At 37.7% G+C, this 21455-nt stretch overlaps 1 protein-coding gene across 1 annotated transcript in view; it reads left to right on the plus strand.

The window, feature by feature from the left end:
• The first annotated feature begins 824 nt into the window (after nt 1-824).
• The window catches only part of MUC2 (mucin 2, oligomeric mucus/gel-forming), a 59311-nt gene continuing 38680 nt past the window's right edge, over nt 825-21455 (plus strand). Inside the window, exons 1-22 of the mRNA XM_069804031.1 lie at nt 825-894; nt 2521-2785; nt 5278-5392; nt 6090-6180; nt 6574-6683; nt 6923-7139; nt 7594-7719; nt 8433-8550; nt 8850-8988; nt 9640-9750; nt 10769-10838; nt 13479-13616; nt 14193-14357; nt 14962-15056; nt 15987-16113; nt 16775-17030; nt 17918-17970; nt 18257-18366; nt 18794-18945; nt 19401-19539; nt 20110-20220; nt 20530-20709. Of these exons, the coding sequence (XP_069660132.1) occupies nt 825-894; nt 2521-2785; nt 5278-5392; nt 6090-6180; nt 6574-6683; nt 6923-7139; nt 7594-7719; nt 8433-8550; nt 8850-8988; nt 9640-9750; nt 10769-10838; nt 13479-13616; nt 14193-14357; nt 14962-15056; nt 15987-16113; nt 16775-17030; nt 17918-17970; nt 18257-18366; nt 18794-18945; nt 19401-19539; nt 20110-20220; nt 20530-20709 (2958 nt within the window). The remainder of the gene's footprint in view (nt 895-2520; nt 2786-5277; nt 5393-6089; nt 6181-6573; nt 6684-6922; nt 7140-7593; nt 7720-8432; nt 8551-8849; nt 8989-9639; nt 9751-10768; nt 10839-13478; nt 13617-14192; nt 14358-14961; nt 15057-15986; nt 16114-16774; nt 17031-17917; nt 17971-18256; nt 18367-18793; nt 18946-19400; nt 19540-20109; nt 20221-20529; nt 20710-21455) is intronic.

Raw genomic sequence — 21455 nt, forward strand, 5'->3', positions numbered from 1 at the left:
CAATTGTTATTCAGTCTGGACAGTAATGTTTTCCCCTTCTTCCTTTTTTTTCCCCTAAAGCTTAATATGTTGTGAGAGTCTCTACAACCTCTTTGAAGGACTTTCTGTTGCACCATGACAAAGTTCGATAGAGCACCTCTCTTGCTGTGAATTCCTTGAACTTACCTTGTCACCCCATCTCAATTATGTTTTGGGCACAATATGCAGTATGGGCTATACCTTGTTTTAGATGCTCCCCAGAGCTTTACAAATGAAAGGAATCCAACAATTGCCTGCAAAATAATTTTATAGTGCATGGTGTATCATTTTTATTTGTAAGGGTTACTGTTGTCTACAAGGAGCTTCACAAGCATAATTTAATTTTTATAGAAATCATTCTGTGTGATGGTGAAAAATGAAAAATGCTTTCATTTTGAAGCCATTGTTTGAGGGTATCTCATCCTAAACTTCCTTCAAGAGATTTCTTCGTTCAGCCACTCCGAAACTCACTATTTGTTATAAGAGTTACTGAAGGTTAAACCTGGCATGAGCATTTGAAGGATTTAAAAGCATAGCATCCTGTAGATGAAATAGAGCAATAAAAAATTTGCATGATTACTGAATCAATATTATACCATTTCCTGTATACTGAATTCCTTCATTTATGGTGAAAAATACCTGTCTGTTTACTTCTTATCTTCTGCAAATATTACACCTATTTTTTTACCCCTCCTTTTTCCTCCTCCCTTTGTATGTCCTCCCCTGTGATAGAATCAATTGCATCAGTGGATATTATATAAAGCAAAGTTTTCAATGGAGTTTCCAGTTCACCCACCTTAGCCACCATGGGGCTAAGAGTTGCCAGCCTTTTTATGCTCTGGCTGGCTCTTTCCTATGCAAATGAAATAAGAAAAGGTAAGCTCTAGAAATGAAATGGTAGCAGATTGCCTCCTGGAAAAGAGGGAGAGAATTAAAATACCATTGTAGATGCAGAAAGAGGCAGTGCATTTAAATAATGCACTGGTGTTTTAAGGTGCCTTAAATTTCTTAAACTTTCAAATACTGAGGCTACATAGCTCAGCCAACATAGGTTGATATTGCTGTCTTTGGAGAGATTAGTACCTGTATCTACTGCATGAATCTCTAGTTTGATGTGCTTGGAAAATGTTTTCAGTGTTACTTTTCTTCCCATATGTTGAGACTTTCCTAGGTATGGCAACTACTTGGCAGAAAGCAACTATAGGAGTTTGGGAAGTTCATTGTTACAGCAATGAAGAAAGTGGATGATTGTGCCTTCTGCTACTTCGGAATGAGATAAATACTTTCTTCAAAAGTGAATGTAGTAACATTGGACAAAGCTCATTTTATTATTCAGGACTTTAATAATCCTTCTGTAAAAGATCTAATTTACTCCATTTGTTATCAATTTTGTTTGAAATGTTGAAATGGAGATCTCATACTGAAAACTATTTTTTGAGGAATAGGTGATGAATTTTGTGCAGTGATCGGGTTTGGGGTATTGGCCTTGGTCTGCTGCATCTTGAATTCAGCAATGGGACAAAAGCATTATCTTGTATTTGGTATCCCAGCTGTGAGCTCTGGGAGAATCTCTGTGTAGCCTCCCTTTTGGGGAGAGAAGCATACCAGCTTGGCTGGATGTATCTGGTATGATTGATACCATCACAGTACAACAACTTAAGAGATCCCTGCTTTCACAAATTAAACACTACGAGAAAATCTTGTGAAGATGAGTGGCATGTGTGCTTTTGGTACCTTGGCAAGCTTCCCAAGTATGCTCAGGTTTTATGTTCAACCCTAATCTACAGCATCTTGAGATTTATCACATACTGTGTTAATACCATCTATATAGTTGGTATAGATGGCTGGGAAGGGAACAAGTATCATCATCTTTTGCTATTGCAAAAAATAATTTTTGGGGTTTTTTTTTGCTCCTAGCATGGTTATTTTCTGACTATCTTCTGAAGAATTTATATTCTGTAGTAATAGAAATCACTACTTCTGTTAGGAAAAGGAGTGCTTTAAAAATTCCTGTTGTGCACAAGTCCTTTCATAACATTTAACCTATTTGCCCTCCAGTAGGAATGGTACTTCCTTGGTTTCCTGTTTCCTTTCTAGTGCAAGTTGCATCAGGGAGGAAAATACCTCTTAGCAATATTTAATATTGCTAAAAATAATACTGTGATTCAGAATAAATTAATAAGTTCGGCAAAGTAGCTCCATTGTACTGATGCACCAGCTTGTTAGTGGTCAGAAGGTTAAGTTTCCCCACCTCATGCAGACAAGTTCCTTCACCTCAGTGAGGATTATAAGATATACCCAGGTCTCAGCTGTATTTGTTAATGTCTTATTTTCCATTAGAGATTCACATCTCTGATACTTGATCAGGCTTGAGATCTGTGGAATCACTGTGCACGTAATTGCAAGTGGTTTCTACTGTAAAATGCAACACCTACCTTTTCTTGATGCTAGCTCATTCATTTCACTTTTTTTCATGCTTATTTCTTTTTCATCACTTAACAGGAAGGACAAGAAACCATGGCCACTATGTCTGCAGCACTTGGGGAAACAACCATTTCAAAACTTTTGATGGAGACATCTATCAATTCCCTGGCATTTGCGAGTATAATTTTGCTTCTGACTGCCAAGAATCTTACAAGGAGTTCTCTGTCCACATTCAGCGTGCTCTGAACAGCAATAACCACCCTGAGATCCAGTATATTCTGATAACAATCAAGGACTTTACTGTGTACCTCAGACCAAAACTGGCTGTAGTGGATGGGCGGATGTAAGTTCCTTTAGTATAGTAGCATTTCAGAGAAATGTGCTAGGAAGATAAAAGCAAGTTTGATCTTTACACAGCTGTCTGTATACCATTAAAGTAACTGCTACAAGCATTTCCACAAGCAAAAAAAAGCACTTTGAAATCCAGCATAAAAATTGCTTTGGGGAGGGGCTTTAGTATTAATCGTCATTTCTACACTGGCGTAAGGGATGATTTAAATACAAGTCAGGAAAAGGTTTGAGTGAATTGTTCTTCTTCTAGTTATGCAGGAAACAATGCAGCTCATGAACCAGATCTTTCTGTGGCACAAAATGACATAGCTTCATTTGTTTTACACCATCACCCTGAGTTTACCTTAGCAGATGGTCTAGCAAATCCTCAAAAATGAAGATGCATTTCTCCATGGTCCTTTTCTCTTATTTTATGGTAGAAGAGAGGTGGTTTTTTCTGATCTTCATAAATAATTCTTTAAGGTCGGATGGCCATTCCTCAAGGGATTATAACAGATATAATGCAGTTCAAAATTTACACTGTAAAATTTGTATGTGGCAATATGTACTTTTTCACAGTGAGCTGTACTATATTTCTCCTCCTGTAACATGGTTGCACAAGGGACTAGTTTGATACCATTACTGGTTTCAAGTAGTGTCTTAATCTAGCCTTTCCTATCATCAGCCTATCCTTTCAGTGTGTGTATATATACACACTGAAACAAGTGAAGCAACTCATAGGGTAAGACATAGTTCTGAAGAGGGAAGAAACTGGCTGTTAGTATGTCAGCATAATTAAAAAAAAAATCCTTTGTATTGTCGTTGTAGGACTAGGTTCTGCCCAGAATTCAGGTTTTGCTCTGAAGTTTGGAAGCCACTGCAATGAAAATCTGTTTAAAGATAGAAAATAATGTTCAGTTTTCAAAGGATCATACCAGAATGCATAACAATATGGCACGAAGTTACAAAAAATGCATTCTTGTCCCAAATTGAAAAAGCCCTTTATTATGTACTTAGGTCTTAAAGTTTAGAAATCCTTTAAAAATGTTTTTTCTTAAACCAAGCCTCTTTTCTTCTTAGGTAGTGTTCATAAAACAATAGATCCCTTCTGAACAGGTTTTTGCTGCATGGGGGATTTAGTTTCTTTGTAGAACTTAATTTCGCATATTGCTCTTTAAATGACATATGATCCATTGTTATGTAAAATAGCATTTCACACTACTGAAGTGAAAACGGTAAAGTAGAAAAATGTATGAATTTGCCTTTTGACACCAGATCCACTGATCGATTGAATGTCCTAGTATTAGAAAAAAAGAGAAATATTCCATGATGTGATAGCTGAAAGGTGAAAATCTGCCCTATGTTTTCTAATCCCCCTCCAAAAACATGATCCCTTAAGGCCTCATTGTCCAGAGGATAAACAATGCAGCCAAAAGTAGAAATAATGGGTTCTGAGTTCCTGCCTGGTATTTAGATGTGTAAGTCATTTGGCCATGTTAAAAATGCCTGAGGTAAATAGTTGGAAAAATCCCAGTGACAGGAAATTAGGAGATAAAATTCTCCCAGTCAAGAGACTAGTTAAGGGGAGATATGCATAGACATACATGAATCCTGATAGGTAAAAATTATATTGACAAATCTGTAGAAAATGAACTTGTTATTTTGACTGGATTCCATTTCACACTACTTCTGTTTGAACAGACTCTAGTTCTTTAGATTTTATAGGATGAGGTTGCTTGCCACAATCCCTTTATTGCTGAATGAAATTCAGCAGTGTGACTTGTTGCATAGTGCACTGTAAGACAGACATGCAAGAATAAGAGAGAGGTCTGTTGAATTGATTCTTTATCAGACAACACTGTCTATGCTCAGCCTTCTGCAAAGTATCTTATGTCACATTAACATGCCTTGCTGTCACCATTAACAAGCTTGGTCCTGTCAACTGAAAACTAATGAACTAACTAATGACTACTAAATTCCTCTTAACATGCTCCTTTTTTTTCCCAACTTTTGTTGGCAGTCCCTATATCTGCCTGTGCTTTTTGAACTCTCTCTTGAGGAGGAAGATCCTTGCCAAGGAACATTCATTCTCTCTGAAATGGTTGTCAGATCTTTTGGTAAAGAACAGCTTCCATTTATGTTGTTACTTCTTTCACTGAAGTAAATTAGTAGTGAGTATTTGAATATCCTCGGTTAATACCACAATGACGATGGATTTTCCTTTGAATAAATTAAAGACATCTGACATTTTTGCTTTTTTTCTTAAAGAACACTTGGGGAGGCTTTGCCTCTGAGTTTTTTTTGCCTTTTAAGGGAAATGAGTTATCACGTCAAGTGTCAGAGAGAGAGGATTTTATGCTTCCTTAAAACAAGGCATCCTGTGCAGCTAGGATCAGGTAGACAGAGACTGGTTTCTCTACTCATTAGGGGATTTGGCTTATTACAGACATTCATGTCACCCCTTATGTTTCTGTACTAATGCGAAGTCTCTGATTTTCTTCCTAGTGTGAAGACACCTTACTACAGCTCTGGTCTGCTCATTGAGAGCAATGACATTTACACCAAGGTTTATGCCAAATTAGGCCTGATTCTGATATGGAATCAGGAAGATGCACTGATGGTATGTATCATCCAAGTCTTTTTTTACTGGTATTTCCTGGGTTTAACAGACCACTGTATACTGAACAGAAGTAGAATCTCACGAACTGAACAGACCTGGAGTGTTAGGCTGACTCATCCAACTGACACTCCTAGTACCTTATTTTAACAACATAAAGTTCCTTTCACTGCAATGTGATAGAGGTAGCTGTATGGCCTGCAGATGATCTTACTAGTCTCAAGAAAGGGTGAAGAAGCTTTCTGAGAAATAGCTAATGTTTTTGCTACAGCACCCCCACAATCCAGTCTGCATTTTCCTTCATTTGTCTTTTAAAGGACTGCCATCATTGACTTTCCTAATTTACAGCAAGACTTAAATTTTATCCCAGTAGGGAAAAAAAGGAGAAAAGAAAAAAAGTCCTGTGATTTTAAGAATGCTTTCCTTCTCATCTTTATCACCATGGTGGTTACTGCTGTTATCAAAATACAGGAGCTTCAGTCACTTCTTTCTGTTTTCTGTGTTACTTTTTACATCTAACCGTGTGTTTATTGACTGTGTTACGAATTCATTTGCAATAGCTATTTATCTAAGAGTTTTGGGTTTGCCATCAGTTCTGTCATTTAGCAACTTCCCTTTCGAGTAAACATATTTGCTTTGGAATGTCTTAATGGTCCAGATAATTCTTTGCTGTTTTTTTCTTTTTCTTTCCATTACCTAGGTGGAGCTGGACAGCAAATTTAATAACCATACATGTGGTCTCTGTGGTGATTACAATGGAGTTCCAATCTACAATGAGTTTATCAATGGAGGTGAGTCATCCTACCATACTGACAGTTATCACAGAAGATAGGCTGATAAGCATTGAACATAAGAGCATCAAAGGAGAGCAAATTTCACCTGAGAGATTTCTGTGATTGCCCCAGAATAAACATTATGTTCCAGTGTTGCATTCCTGGTCTGAAGTTATTTTATTCCACATGAATCATCTTGTTATTTTCTCTACTGGCTTTCTTTTCTTGTTACCACTTTACAATTTTAAGAACACTTAGATATAATAGACGTAATTCAGAGCAGACACCTGTGTCTGACAGGCATATTTGGTACCATAGTAACTGTTTTCCTTGATCAGTAGATTCCCGGGAATCAGGTGCTCCTTGTTGTCAATTTTTGGGGCTCAGCAAGTCCTCTTTTTTTTCTGATAGTTGCAAGCTACAATTCAATAACGTATGGGAATTTACAGAAGATCAGCAAACCCAATACCAAATGTGAAGATCCTGATGAAACTCAGGCTCTTCCAAGCTGCAATGAGCATGTGAGTATTCCTAGTGGTGAACTTCACTTGCATGGGAACATGGAGACATCCTTGTGCTATGGGCAGTTAGTGTGTAAGGAACTGGGAAGACCTTGTCCCTTCCAGGGCAAATGCTTTCTTCTTCCTCTCTTGAATAACTGTTGCTGTTCAGAAGACAACAGTTTTTATGACAAGACAGAAAGTGCCTAGAAGCTCAGGGGCTTACAAATCCCTTAAATATTGTTACTCTTCCTCCTTAGCGCAATGAGTGTGAGAGGTTGCTGACTTCCTCTGCATTTGCCGATTGTCGGTTACGTCTTAATTTGGAATTGTACATCCAAGCCTGCATGCAGGACAAGTGTGCATGTAATGGAAATGAGGACTCCTTCTGCCTCTGCAGCACCATCTCTGAGTATTCTCGTCAGTGTTCACATGCGGGTGGCCGGCCTGGTGAATGGAGGACACAGTACTTTTGCCGTAAGCAGCTATATAAATTTACAAAGAAACAAATATTTCATGGATGTAGCACTGTGAAGCATTTAAATTCATTCCTTCTTTACAAAACTGTAGGCATATACTACAAATTTCATACCAGTAGTGCAATAAACTACATACTATGTTCTTCCTGTTTTCTTCTTCTATTACCCTTGTTATTAAGAAATGTTTTTCAGCAAGTAGAAATTCTGTTTCATTAAAAAACTGTGAGGTCTGATGCTGCAGATATCTGGGATAATTTGATCTATTTGAGACTGAAAGAAGAAAATATAGAAAGCAGGGAAAGCAGTTCAGAAACAGACAAACATGCTTTGCCAGATGGAGTCTGGCTTAGGACACCACTGACTTGAGGGGAGTAGGGGATATCATCTGTGGTTTCTGAGGAATGATGAACTTTACACTCAAATAACTGGTGGTGACTTTCTCATTCTTTCAGCCAAGACCTGTCCTGATACCATGATCTATAGAGAAAGCAGCTCACCCTGCATGGATACTTGTTCACACTTGGAGATCAGCAGCCTTTGTGAGGAACACTACATGGATGGTTGTTTCTGCCCTGAAGGCAAGTGTTATTCTAGCTATTGTATATGGAACAATACCAAGAGCTCTGGCAAAGGAGGTTATAGCTAAAATATTAAATGTAGTCAAATTATATCTTAAAAATTAGCACTGCTACTCTTTATTTCCCCCCCTAGGGGAACATAATTATAAGGTTTTTTAAAAAGGAGGTCATAATTGGTTAATTAATAAATGATTTTATAGTTATATTAACACAATGACATGTAAGAAATCTGCTTTTTACCTCTCAATAAATGGAATTCTGCTAATATGTAGAAAATCATGCTTTTTAGGTTGAATAATTCTGAGACAATGGACATCATTTTCCCAGAGAGTGATATGAGGGTCAGTGAATGAAATTCTCAGACTTGCTGTCAACCTTAGGAAAAAAGATTACAATGATAGTCTACAGAGTATGCCAGAAGGACTGAAAATCTAAACATGTAAAATTCTGAGATTGTTCTTGTATACTTATATTAAGCATTTTATCTCTGTATAGTTATGTAAATGGATAGACTTAGGTTTTCAAAGCTGGATAAAAGTGTTTTCCATGTGTCTTACATTACAAAAATTAGAAACAGTATTCTTCACAGTTTTTATAATCTCAGCCTCTGTTTTCTGTGTCAAGTTGAGAGCATGCCTCCTCTGAGAGTTTCTCCTCTGTGGAAATTGCCGATTTCAGAAAGAGCTGGAATAGTTTACTGTTGTACTTTACAGGAACTGTGTATGATGATATTACTGAAAAAGGTTGCATACTTGCTAGCCAGTGCCACTGCAAACTCCATGGAAAGGAGTATTCACCTGGAGAAAGCATTACCAATGAGTGTGAAGAATGGTAAGGATCATGGTTGTTTATACACCTTTCTTTGAATGATTGTAAATGGATCTGCATTTTTCAGTCTTCCATTTAGTCATAGGAGGCTTCCTGAAAACATTCTGAACTTAACATTTATGTTGCATATCTATACAGCCAATTGTCTGAAAAGTTTTCTTGTATCTGTGGCATATGGCAGAGGGAAAATCTTAAAGAAATGGTCAAAGATACAGTTTTAAAACACCTGGGGATATACAGATGCTTTCAGTGCTCTCAGGTCCTGTAATATCTACAAGCATTTTTTTATTATTTGTTTATAGCACCTGTGATTCAGGCAGATGGACTTGCAAAGATTTACCCTGTCCAGGCACGTGTTCAGTGGAGGGAGGTTCCCATATTACCACCTTTGATGGGAAGAAATACACCTTCCATGGAGACTGCTACTATGTGTTGGCCAAGGTACTGTGTACTGGAGGGCTTTTCTCTTGTAAATACAAGTGTCTTTGTGCTGATATGTAACAGTTATGAATTGTTGTTTTATTCCATCTTTATGGGATGAGGGAAGCAGAAATGCTAAAAGCTGTACTGGAAAATTCAGGATGGGCTGTAATAGCCCTAGGAGGGAGTTGGGCACTTACTGCAATGGGTGGTTAACTTAGATAGTAGACTACATATACTGTTATTATTCAGTGGAGTCCTTCATGTATAAGAAATCAAAGGATCACTCTGGCTGCATGAATAGGGAGACTGAAAAAATTAGCAGTTCTCAGGATTAGAAGCTCTCAGCCAGATCTGTAATAGCTGTTTCTGTGTCTGAGTGTCAAAGTCAGCTAGGGAAAGGAGCTAGGCAGCTATTTCATTTATCTGTCCCTAAAATATCTGGTGCCTGTTCTTCTAGAAAATGACAAAGATCTTGTTGAACTAGAAACCATACCACTGAATTTGTTTGAAAGACGGTTCAGCTTCCAGCACCACTGCTGAAATGGTGCTCTTAATAGCTAAGTTCTGTAGTAATTGTTATTGTAACTGATTACTTTAGTCTTTGTTTTGGAAATCATCTTGTGAGATTTTTGATTGGACTAATGGACATTTATTTCACTGTGATTGTAGGGTACTGTAAATGACAGTCATGCTCTCCTAGCAGAGCTGTCTCCCTGTGGCTCCACAGACAGGCAGACCTGTTTGAAGACTGTTGTGCTGTTAGTAGATCACAAAAAAAATGTAAGTGTTCTGTGGGTTCTGCTAGATATGTTGAAAATCAGCATATTTCCTTTACTGTGGAGCAATAAGTAATTCTTCTGGAGTCACTACTGTGGATAGATAAGGCACCTCAGCCAGGCTGAAAAACAACTCGGGCTTCTGCCTCGAGAACTCAAAATAGACCTAAACTGAACAAAAAGGTGAGATTCAAATAAGCTAACATTTTCCCCTCTTTCCTTCTCTGCTCTGTGCTATATGATTATTCTCACTGTATTCCAGGCTGGCTGGAAGTAAGAGTACCATTCTTCCTCCCTTCACAGTATTTTACTTTATTCAGATAGAATTTTGTAGTTCTAACTGAGTCTTTTCCAGAAAAGACCCCATCCTTGAATGTTGATACAATTCAACCTTCTTAAATATTTATATTTTCATTCACTTTAGTGTTCTGTTTGGTTTTGGGAATATCTAGACTGTATTTATACATAATTTTACATACATGTACACATAATTTTCCTCCCGTGTTTCTGGTCTTCCATGTCCTTGCCAGCATAACTAGAACAAAACCAAACCAAACCAGAAACCCATCATTTTATGTTTCTGTATGTGCAGACTAGCATTTTATGAGGAAGTTTAACAAACCGCTTTCTTACTGTGCCAGAATCATACTAAACCATTACACTGATACTGTGGCACATGCATTTATAGGGAATAGGAGCTTACTATAGATCCTGAAGGCCCAATATTTTCTTTTACTTGCTGAAAACAAGGTGCCCAATATAAACAAGCTTTGCATATCATTACCATTATAAATCGTTGTAGGCAGGTGTAAGTGAAACACTGAATAGCAAGATGAAACCTTACTTGAATTCTACAGGTCTGCTGCCACATTCATTTTCGGACTGATTCTTCCTTTCAAAGATTTTAAGTTCTAGTCACAGTCTAAATGTGCAAAATGTTTTCCCTCTTAATTTTTTTTTTTTATTAATTATTTTTCCTCTCAGTACCTGGAACCTCACTGGTTCTACTTGCCATTGTACAGGTGGTGGTTTTCAGATCAGATGGCAGTGTGTTACTGAATGAGATGACAGTGAATGTGCCTCATGTGTCAGGTAAGGGACATAGCCTTGTGTACCATGTGTCACACGCCTGAATTCTCATGTGAGGGTGTATTTTTTCAGAGGCAAAAGTGAAGATAGGCATATGAAATTTGTTCGGATTTTGGAACAACTTGGGGATGAATGTGGTTTAATAGTTGTCACTGAGAATTTCATGGCCAGACTGACTCTGTATACAGCGGATAATTGAGAAAAATGTCCCTTCAATTTTTTCATACATCTTGAATATACTTCAGCATGTAGCTTGGGAAAGAGGAATTGTCATGGCTTAAATTTAAAGCAGATAACTTAACCTGCCTATAAAGAGGGGTATTTAGCACTTTCCAAGTCTGGCTGTATGGTGTGGGCATGTCCTGGCTCTCAGTCCTGGTGAGGCTCAGGCATGTCTACCACACCACACTTCTTCACCATGCTTTTCTTTTTTTCCTGTGGGAAGAAAGCCTGACAGAAAGTAACTGCTGTATTTTTTTTCTGGTCAACCAAGGCAGGAAAGAAGGATGTACTGTGTAGCACCCTGTAATCTTCCCAGCTCACCTGAGACATCAGCATCTTTTTTTATAACCAGTGGATTTAGACAGACACTTTCAGAGGCTTAATCAGATCACCTAATTTAGGAGCCTAACTTCTTGTGGAGGGTCACTATCAGACAGCAGCTGTGAGGTCTCAGATTAACTTTTGAAAGGAATGTAGAACTTCTTTTTATCAATGCTTTTTAGGTATGTTCAGGCAAGCACACTGACAAGAGTATGTGTTGCTTCTTATTTACTGGCCTATCTGCAGATGGCAAGTTACTTGCAGGAAAGTAATTCTTTATCTGAAAGGACAAGTATTCATGGGATGATATGTTCATGAATGCTTGTGCAAAAGACAATTACAGTGTGTAGCTGAAAGATTAGAGAAATTAAAGTGCTCTAGGCAATAAAATAGATCATCTAATAAGTAGATTAAATAGATAAATAGAGTATATAATACCAAATTTGCTATAAGAAATTGGTTAGGCAGTAGTTGATTTTTGGACTTTAGCAAAGCTTTTGATGCTGTCTCTCAGAGTATCCTTCTGGACAAAATGTCCAGCATACAGCTAGACAAGTCCATAATACATTGGGTGGACAATTGGCTGACAGGTCAGGCTCAAAGAGTTATGGTAAATGAGATTACATGAGGCTGGTGGCCTGTCACCAGTGGGGCTCCCCAGGGCTCAATTTTAGGGCCAGTGCTCTTTTATGTTTTTATAAATGGTCTGGATGCAGGGGTCAAATGTACATTAAGTAAGTTTGCTAATAATACTAAATTAGGATGAGCTGTGGACTCCCTTGAGGGTAGAGAGATCTGGATAGACTAGAGAGCTGGACAATCACCAACAGTATGAAATTTAACAAGAGCAAGTTCAGGATTCTCCAGCTGGGATGGGGTAATCCTGGTTATACATACAAACTGGAGGATGAGAGGCTGGAGAGCAGCCCTGTAGAAAGAGATCTGGGGGGTTAGGTCAATGGTAAGTTGAATATGAGTCAACATAACCTGGCAACCAAAAGGGCCAACCTGTCCTGGGGTGCATCAAGCACAACATAGCTAGCCAGTCGAGGGAGGTGATTGTCCTACTCTGCACTGCACTGGTGCAGCCCCATCTTGAGTACTGTGTGCGGTTTTGGGCACCTCAATATAAGGACATCAAACTATTAGACTGTGTCCAGAGGAGGGCGACCAAGATCGTGAAAGGTCTCAAGGGCAAGACTTGTGAGGAGTATCTGAGGTCACCTGATTTGCTCAGTTTAGAGAAAAGGCAGCTGAGGGGTGACCTCATCACAGTCTACAACTTCCTCAAGAGGAGCAGCAGAGCAGGAAGTGCTAATCTCCTCTCTCTGGTGACCGCAGATAGGACAAGAGGAAATGGTACGAAGCTGTGTCAGGGGAAGTTCAGATTGGACATTAGGAAAAGGTTCTTCACTGAGTGGGTGGTCGGTCACTGGAACAGGCTCCCCAGGGAAGTGGTCATGGCACCAAGCCTGTCAGAGTTCAAGGAGCATCTGGCTGACACTCTTAGTCAAATGGTCTAGTTTTAGGTAGTCCTGCGAGGAGCAGGGAGTTGGGCTTGATGATCTTTACAGGTCCCGTCCAACTCAATATATTCTATGATTCTATGATTCTAATTAGGAAGCCTGGTTCCTCCACCATGCTGATTTTGTATGTCAGTTCTGCTGATTTTCCTATAATGGCTTAACTCATGTATAAGCATCTAACATTTTATTAGTAGTAGTATTTAGCTATGTATTGGCTTGTAGAGACACGCCTATTACTTATTGTATGCAACAGTGCTGGGATAATACTTTCTAGGAAAATCTCTTGCTCTTCAGATTACGTAGCATTAATGAATTAGTATTGAAGCTGTATTGCAGAAAATCTGAATGTGGTTCTGATCCCAAGGATGAGTCATTGTAGGTAATCAGCTTGTAAAGTTAGAGGGGACCAGCATTGTATCGAGTTGGCCAGCAATTTTTAGAGGAAAAAAATTATTAATTTGATCCTGATCTCAGAGTTTTCACGGCAGGTGATACCTTAAAATCTAAGAAGTCATCTTTCTTTCAGCAGCCTATGTGTGTGATTTTACTGCACAGTTCATGTTTTGTTTTTCAGCCAGCTTCTCAGTATTCAAGCCATCTTCCTACTACCTTGTTGCACAAACTTCTTTTGGGCTTCAGCTGCAGATTCAGTTGTTTCCAGTCATGCAGCTGTTTGTGACTGTGGATCAATCAGTTCAAGGAAAACTTCAAGGCAAGTGTCTATTCAAATGGGAAGAAAAGCCATGCTGTTCCATAGCCAAAGAGTCATGTATTCTTTACAAGAGCAATAATTTGTGCTACTTATTGATTCAAGAGGAGGAAACTAAAAGCAGAAATCAAAACATTGGAAGACAATTGGCTCAAGCAAACTAAAAATGCATTTTTATTATTTCATATTAAAGTGACCTATCACTCCGGTGCCATTACCTGGATGTTTCTTAGACTATTCCTTACCTTTGTATTCAGTCTAATCTTTAACTATCCACAAAACCAGGCTTTTGGTGCATTTTGTGGTTTTAATATCATCAGAAAGCATAAAAAATACAGGTTAGGGTGGTGATCTCCTGAGGCAGGGATATCTTAAGACTATTCTTCTCAAGAGGTTAGATATTTAAAATAGAGCTCCTAAATCTTCAGTACTCCACAGTATGCATTAATACTGAGATGGAATAATCAGTTGTAGGAACTTCTGTTTCTAATGTTTGTGATCAGTTGTCCCTTTCCCTTTGACCTTTCAGAATAAGAATGACTAGCAATTAGGTAAAACTTTAACCTTCTTTTTCAATAGGTCTTTGTGGAAACTTTAATGGAATGGAAGGCGATGACTTTAAAACAACAAGTGGGCTGGTAGAAGCTACAGGATCTGCCTTTGCTAACACATGGAAAGCTCAGTCCACCTGTCCAGACCAGGTAGAAAAGCTGGAAGACCCCTGCAGTCTTAGCACCGAAAGTGGTAAGCACACTAATAAGTCAGATGGTTGGCTTCTGCCAGAAGGAACAGCATTTGCTGTATATTACTGCAACAGGCATGTAAGAGTTGTAGTGTGGAATTGAAGTTTTCTTAGAGGACTGCCAGATTAATAATTAATTTCTGCAAGTATGTATACATACAAGCACTGATTTCCCGTCAAATTGAAGTGAAATTTTAGGGGGCCACTGTAGAGGAATCCTGAGCTGGAAGATATGGAAGCAAGGTCATTAATTTATATTATCTGCAAAGGCAGCTTGTATTTCATAGTATTCTTTATCCCTAAGCTAAGTTTAACTTAGCTTTATGGTCCCCAAATGGAAAGGGCTGTCACAATTCTATGAAGACAAGTTGCAGCAGTAAGATATGATTTTCGATCTGTGATTGTGTCTACTGCTAGATAACTGAATCAGAGAATAGAAATATATGTACAGTGATTGCATGTAGTTTCTCCACTCCCCGAAGTGTTCTCTCATTTGTATTGTTGCATTGCATTTATGTGACAACATAACTAGACATTGTACAAGGAAAATAAGTGAATGTAATGAATATAATTATATACTTTCATTTTTCTCCTTTTTTTTTGCAGCATATTATGCTGAGCATTGGTGTTCTTTGCTGAAAAACTCAGAGGGTCCTTTTGCAAGATGTCACGTAATCATTGATCCTTCAGAATATTATAAGGTATTGTAATCCTGCACTCTTTTTAGTACTGCTTTATTTCAGACGGATGACTGTAGACATTTATCATTCAAACATTTAAGACATTATTGAGTATCTTGCCCATAAAAGCAGGTGAAGTTTTTGCAGTGATTAACTGAGGTAGCATAGCATGCATCCAAAGTATCTCTTATGATGAGATTCTTAAGGAGTGCTGCTGAAGAAAAAGGTAAATTTGTTCTTCTGCTTTCTTATGTTTCATCTTTAATGTACATTTTTATTGGATTGGATATTTGAACTGGAAAGAAGATTCAAGAGATGCAGGTGAGCACAGAAATTTTAAGTCTACCCTTACACAGTAGTTGCTATTAAGTCAGAAAAAAAAGAAAAGTAAATATTTATTGTTTCCTGTATTGCTTAGAATGTAACACCAAATAATTTTCATGCCAGAATCTCCATGGTTTCTTTTTCCCCTGTGCTCATCACTGTTGAGTGGTAAATGAGGCTTACCTGAGCAAAAGAGATGGAATTCCTAAGTGTTTGCTCATACCTGGAACTCAGCCTGAGCTCAAATTTTGTGAAGATCTTCATAGATCTGATTAATATTTTGCCATTATGATTTTTAATTTTTATGGATCACTGCATTTCTAAGCTATAACTGAGAAAGAATGGTATCAAAAACCTTTAAGAAAGGTGTTGTTAGGAGGCTGGCTACTTTTTAAAGGTTCCAGAGGCTTGGCTTAGGTTAGGACAAACATCCAAACATTTTCATTGTGTATGAAATGATGCAGCACTTCCAGTCTGTGGTCTTTGTCCATTCCTTCCATTGTTCTCTGATTGAGGGAATTAATAAAAACAATGTCAGAAAAAGGACACAGGATATTTCATAGCAACTGAGTTGCAATTGCCCATTGGTTTCCTGTGGGCTTACTGACCCTTTTGTTCTTTTTTCAGAAATGTAAATATGACACCTGCCTCTGCGAAGACAATGAAGAATGCTTGTGTGCTGCCCTGTCCTCTTACTCGAGAGCCTGTGCTTTCAAAGGGATCATACTGGGAGGCTGGAGGAAAAATGTTTGCAGTAAGTAGTGGAACTGTAATCCCTGTGGAATTAATTAGCCACAAGAAGTAAGTGGGTTCTCTCCGAATTTGGCTGCCAGTGATCTCAATGTTAAGGGATTTGGAGTATCCTAGAAATTTCTAATGGACTTAAAAGAGACAGTGCTTATAATGTTTACTAATTCATGTTATATTCTTTAGCTGTCATTTGTTCATAACATTTTAAAAAGAAAGCAATATTTTTCGCTTTCACCTTCTTTCCCCAGTTTAAATAATAATGCTGTTTCTATCTTTGACTAATGGAATCAAGCCATCATGGCTTTTACATTGTCTTTGCTTATCAATGTCTTTGTTTATCATTGTGCTTGCTTTTCATCAACAGTACGGTATTGTTGAGACTAGGAGTTTATTACGTTGTGCTGTCTCTCTGATTATCAGAATGTGAAACAAATACAGGTATGAAAATAGAAACTATTAGTAGCAGGTAAAAAGAAGTCTTCAACTGGTAAACAAAGTTAGGCTAGCATTACTTGTGACTTACGATGTTTTTGTACTTTAATAAAATCTAAGGGAGTATTTTTACCATTACATGCTGCACAGCCAAAGAAACCAAAACGGAAATGTCAAGGTTAAATGCTTCATCCTGCATCCCTTATTTATCAGTTTGTTTATTTTCCCTCCAGCTAGTGAAGTGTCTGCTTGCCCAGGAAATCAAATCTTCCTTTACAATCTTACAATGTGCCAGCAAACCTGTCGTTCCCTTGCTGGTGGTGAAAAACATTGCTTGCAAGACTTTCCTCCCATGGATGGCTGTGGCTGCCCATATAATACATACTTGGATAACCAAGATACCTGTGTGCCCATCTCCAAGTGCCCATGTTATTACAAGGGATCATACCTAGAACCGGGGGAATATGTCACAAAAGATGGAGAACGTTGGTACGTTTTATTGTGGCTTCTTGTGTGTGGGGATAAAAGCCCTTTTAAAATTTGCTTATGAGGCGTTAACTGCTTAGCTTATTTTTGGTGTTTTAATGAACATTTGTCATATGTTTCACACCATCTTCATGCTGAGCAAAGCATCATCCTGTGGTAATGTAATCTATTAATAACTGAGAAATGCAGCTTTGTTTGGAGCTGTGAGTACTGGCCTTCACAGATAAATGTTACTCTGAAGCTGCACTGTTAACAGGGCTTTGTTGAGCAGAGGGGTAAAAGGAAGATAAAAGGCCAGCTATAGTGTTATGTTGCTGTTTCTTTTTCTGTCAGAGACAGATTGCTTGTGTTTTCCACTGGAGGAAGGTCCGCTTGATATGTATTTACTGTAGCATAGGCTTTTGAAAGCAACTTTCACGATTCTGGTATTTTTTATCACGAACTCTGACAACTGTTTGCTGCATGAATCATTAGTGCAAACTGTGAAATACTTCCTTCTCTCATCTAGCAGATGAAACATACAGGCCAACAACTTTGCAGCATATGAGTTGAATAGGCATGAAAATATACTGTGTATCCAAATGAAGGCTTTAATTTAAATTATCATTACTATCTGTTTTCTAAGTAATCAAAAAGCACAGTATTGAGGATTAATAGAATACCTGTAATTCCTTAAAACATAACCTTTCTGTGCATTATGCCTAAGATCTTGCTGCACTTTTTCTCCAAGAGAAATTTTGTGAGTGCGCTTTGATAGAGTTCACCTTGAAATATCACAGGACACCTCTGATAAATAGTCTCAAATTTATATAAACAAATCCTTAGGTTTAAATCAAAGACACTGAGCTTACTTTTTTTTTTTATTTCTGCTTACTTCATTTCTTTTCTAGTGTTTGCCGAAATGCAAAGGTGCAGTGTACTTCAGTGACAATAAAAATGAAAAGTAAGTGACATACTATAAAGTATAATAAACCAAAAACCATATAACCCAACCTCCAAACCCAAATCTACACTTTCAATCTGAATTCTCCACTTATTTGGTTTGTGTGGGATTTTTTTTCTCTTTATGTGAAACATTTATGCATTTTCACTTTGTTCTGTCTTCACTGAGCCTCTTTTTTTCATAAGGATAGTCATACCCTGAGATTTCTGTCTCAGTAACTACCACCTTTCACACACATTTCTTCTGCCTTTTCTCAATTCATCTAAACCAACAATGTACCTTTCAGGTACAACAGAATGTTCTTCTAATAAGATGTACTTTGACTGCAATGCATCCCCAAAGTGGACTTCGCAAACGCCTCTACAACTTAGCTGTCATACTCCTCGAACTGATCATGTATGTATTCAATTTTTCTGCATGCCATGTTTCCTTTATTCTATATTCTTTAAATGACACAGTGCAACACAGAAAATGCAGTTGTAACTACCACTTTATTTCTTTTTGGTTTGGTCTTCCTTTCTTTCCTCCCCAGTATTACTCTCTTGCCAATTTCATGATGATTCCTCTTATGGTTTCCCTCTCCTTTTTCTTTTTACTATGTCTTCAGAAGAGTTGTACCTGCCAAGTGAAATATGATTTGGGTTCTTAGACAACCAAAAAAGAAAAGAAAAACTTTCGAAACCTGGAAAGAAAAACCTTATAAAACTAATCAATATTAGGCTGTTTGGTTATAAATGCAGTTTTTACCAGAGTGCTTATGAAGAATTGGAAGAAAAATGCAGTGTTTTTTCATAAAGTGACAATTTCTCCTTATATTCCTTAGTTCCAGGCAGAGTGTGTCTCAGGCTGTGTGTGTCCTGAAGGTCTTTTTGATGATGGGAAAGGGGGCTGTGTTGAGGAGAAGGACTGCCCATGCATTCATAACAACCAGTGGTATTCTCCGGGACAGAAGATAGCAGTGGACTGCAACACCTGGTAAGTTATAATTTGGTACTCTCTTCCAGAACGTATTCTATACAGTCAATTAATACTCATGTCTAGGCTTATGTACTACAGTGGCTAGGATAGCTGCAAGTATAAACCCTTATTTTCAGGCATACTTTCTGCTAACTGAGGAAATACAGATTGTGCTGTCAATATTGGGGTAATGGCTACCTCTGTTTCCAGTAGGCATCTCTTATTGGAAAAGCGCCCTGATTTTAAAATATAAATGCTATCAGATTTAAAAAGTGTAGCTGGCCAGAGTTGAAAATCCTGTTATAGGCTTAAAAACAGGCTAAACTATTGAAGTTGAGACATAAGACATTATAACACTGAAATGGGTATTGTGCACATTATCTTATCAGGTAGCTGCTTGGTTTGTTCTGCAGTTTTCCAAACAGCACACTCCTGGTGAGATCTGAAAATTCAACTCTTCTGCTCTCTTCTAGTACCTGCCAAAAAGGGCTTTGGAGCTGCACTGAAGATGTGTGCTATGGGACTTGTATGATATATGGAAGTGGCCATTATATCACCTTTGATGGAAAATTCTATGACTTTGATGGGAGTTGTGAATATGTGGCTACTCAGGTAATGCTCATCATGAGGGCTGAAATGGCATCTGATTGCCTTGAAAATCTGCTTTCCTCTTTGGTTTTGTCATTCTTTGTTGCCTGCCATCACTGTTCCTGAGGTGTTTACATGTTCTGCCAAGGTAAATTCTGTATTTTCAGTGCAGGCAAGCTGTGTGAATGTTTTGGTTTTTTTCTGGTACTGTGGTCATAAATTGTATGTAACAGGACTCTTTTATAGTGAGAGCTAACAACTCATTATCAGTTGGGAAATAAATAAAAATTCTAAGTTTCCAAAGCAAAGATACTTATATTTAAAGATACATTCCTCTTTTTGTTTTATTGTTCCACTTGTTTCCCAGTTTTTGGCACACATGAGACTGTATTAACTGTTTATATGTATGCAAAGATGTATGTGTATATGTTTGTGCATCTGTAAAAATATATATATGTAGGATTTCACATATGAAGCAGCAGTAATGATTCATACATTGTAGAGATTTAAATGTTTGTAATTATTATGAGATTGAACTAAAAATTAAATATTCTACCTAATTTTCTTATGCTAATTTTTTTCCTTTTTTAATAGGATTTTTGTGGTGACAAAAATTCCAGTGGCTCATTCAGTATCATCACAGAGAATGTCCCTTGTGGGACTACAGGGGTCACCTGCTCAAAGGCTATTAAAATGTTTCTAGGGGTGAGTAATGATACTCAGTGAACATATATCAGTATTCAAGTATTTAAAACAAAGTAATGCTCCAAAGCCACATCCCTAAAAGCAGCTATAATAAGTATAACAGTTAGAGGCCCTATCAAATTAATCTGTAAAGGTGTAGGTTCTCGGGTACTGAAACCTCTCTTAAAGATACTACACCACTTTCTGTCATCTTGGAAAGTCGTCTCAGACTTTGAGTTATTTGTTTCAGAATGAGTTGTATTGTTATGAGCGTCTAATATTTTATCTCACCATAAAAGTTAGTGTTATATTTCTCCTTTCATTTTTCAGAAAACTGAACTGAAATTGGAGAACAAAGATTATAAAGAAATTCAGCGAGATACTGGTGATGATGTGCGTTATTGGAACAGGACAGTAGGCCTCTACCTTGTTATTGAGGCTAGCAATGGTGTGATGCTTATCTGGGATAAGAAGACTACTGTTTTCATCAAGCTGACCCCTGATTACAAAGTTAGTACCTGTCTGTCTTTTTCTGAAGTAGTAGTATGAATAGATAAATGAGATAAGGAAACATAAATGTTCTTTTATTCTGACTCTGTGTTTGATTCCTATATCCTCTGCACATTGATGATTAGCTTGCATTATTACTATCAAAGCTGGCAGGGGTGCTACTGGAGTTCCTTACAGTCCATCACAACGCATTGCAGAGGATGCATAGCATATGATTGCAATAAAGATAAATGTCTACAGCATTCTGAGTTAGTGAATACTACGAGTCAAGCATCCAAAGTAATTTAGGGGATGCAAAACTGACTGTACATGCACTTGGAAACCTGCATGGAATCTCAGCCCTGAGTTAAAACCAAACTCTCTGTGCAATGTACGGAGAAGGTTCTGATTTCTGAAAATCCACATGCTGAATTACAGAGTACTTAGTTCATTGGGCTGAATGAGGAGGTGTGGGGTTGTATAAACAGGGACATACTATTGCTTGAGAGGGCTGATGTATCTTAAATAACACTACCAAAAATTCACTATTGTGGGTAAATTGCTACATTCTTTCTTTTGAGAAAAATGAGTCCCTTTCATTTTTTTCCCATGGATGAAGAAATGGTGCTCATTATGTTAGAAGCTTTTAATAAAAACAGTTTTGAGCAGAATGAAATTCTCTCAGGCTTATATTAATAGCTGAGTTATGATAAATTGAGAAGAATGGAAAACAAATTAATTCTTCTCAGCTGAAGGAGGTTTAGCCA

This window comes from Haliaeetus albicilla, chromosome 16 (assembly GCF_947461875.1).
Source record: "Haliaeetus albicilla chromosome 16, bHalAlb1.1, whole genome shotgun sequence".
NCBI lineage: Eukaryota > Metazoa > Chordata > Aves > Accipitriformes > Accipitridae > Haliaeetus > Haliaeetus albicilla.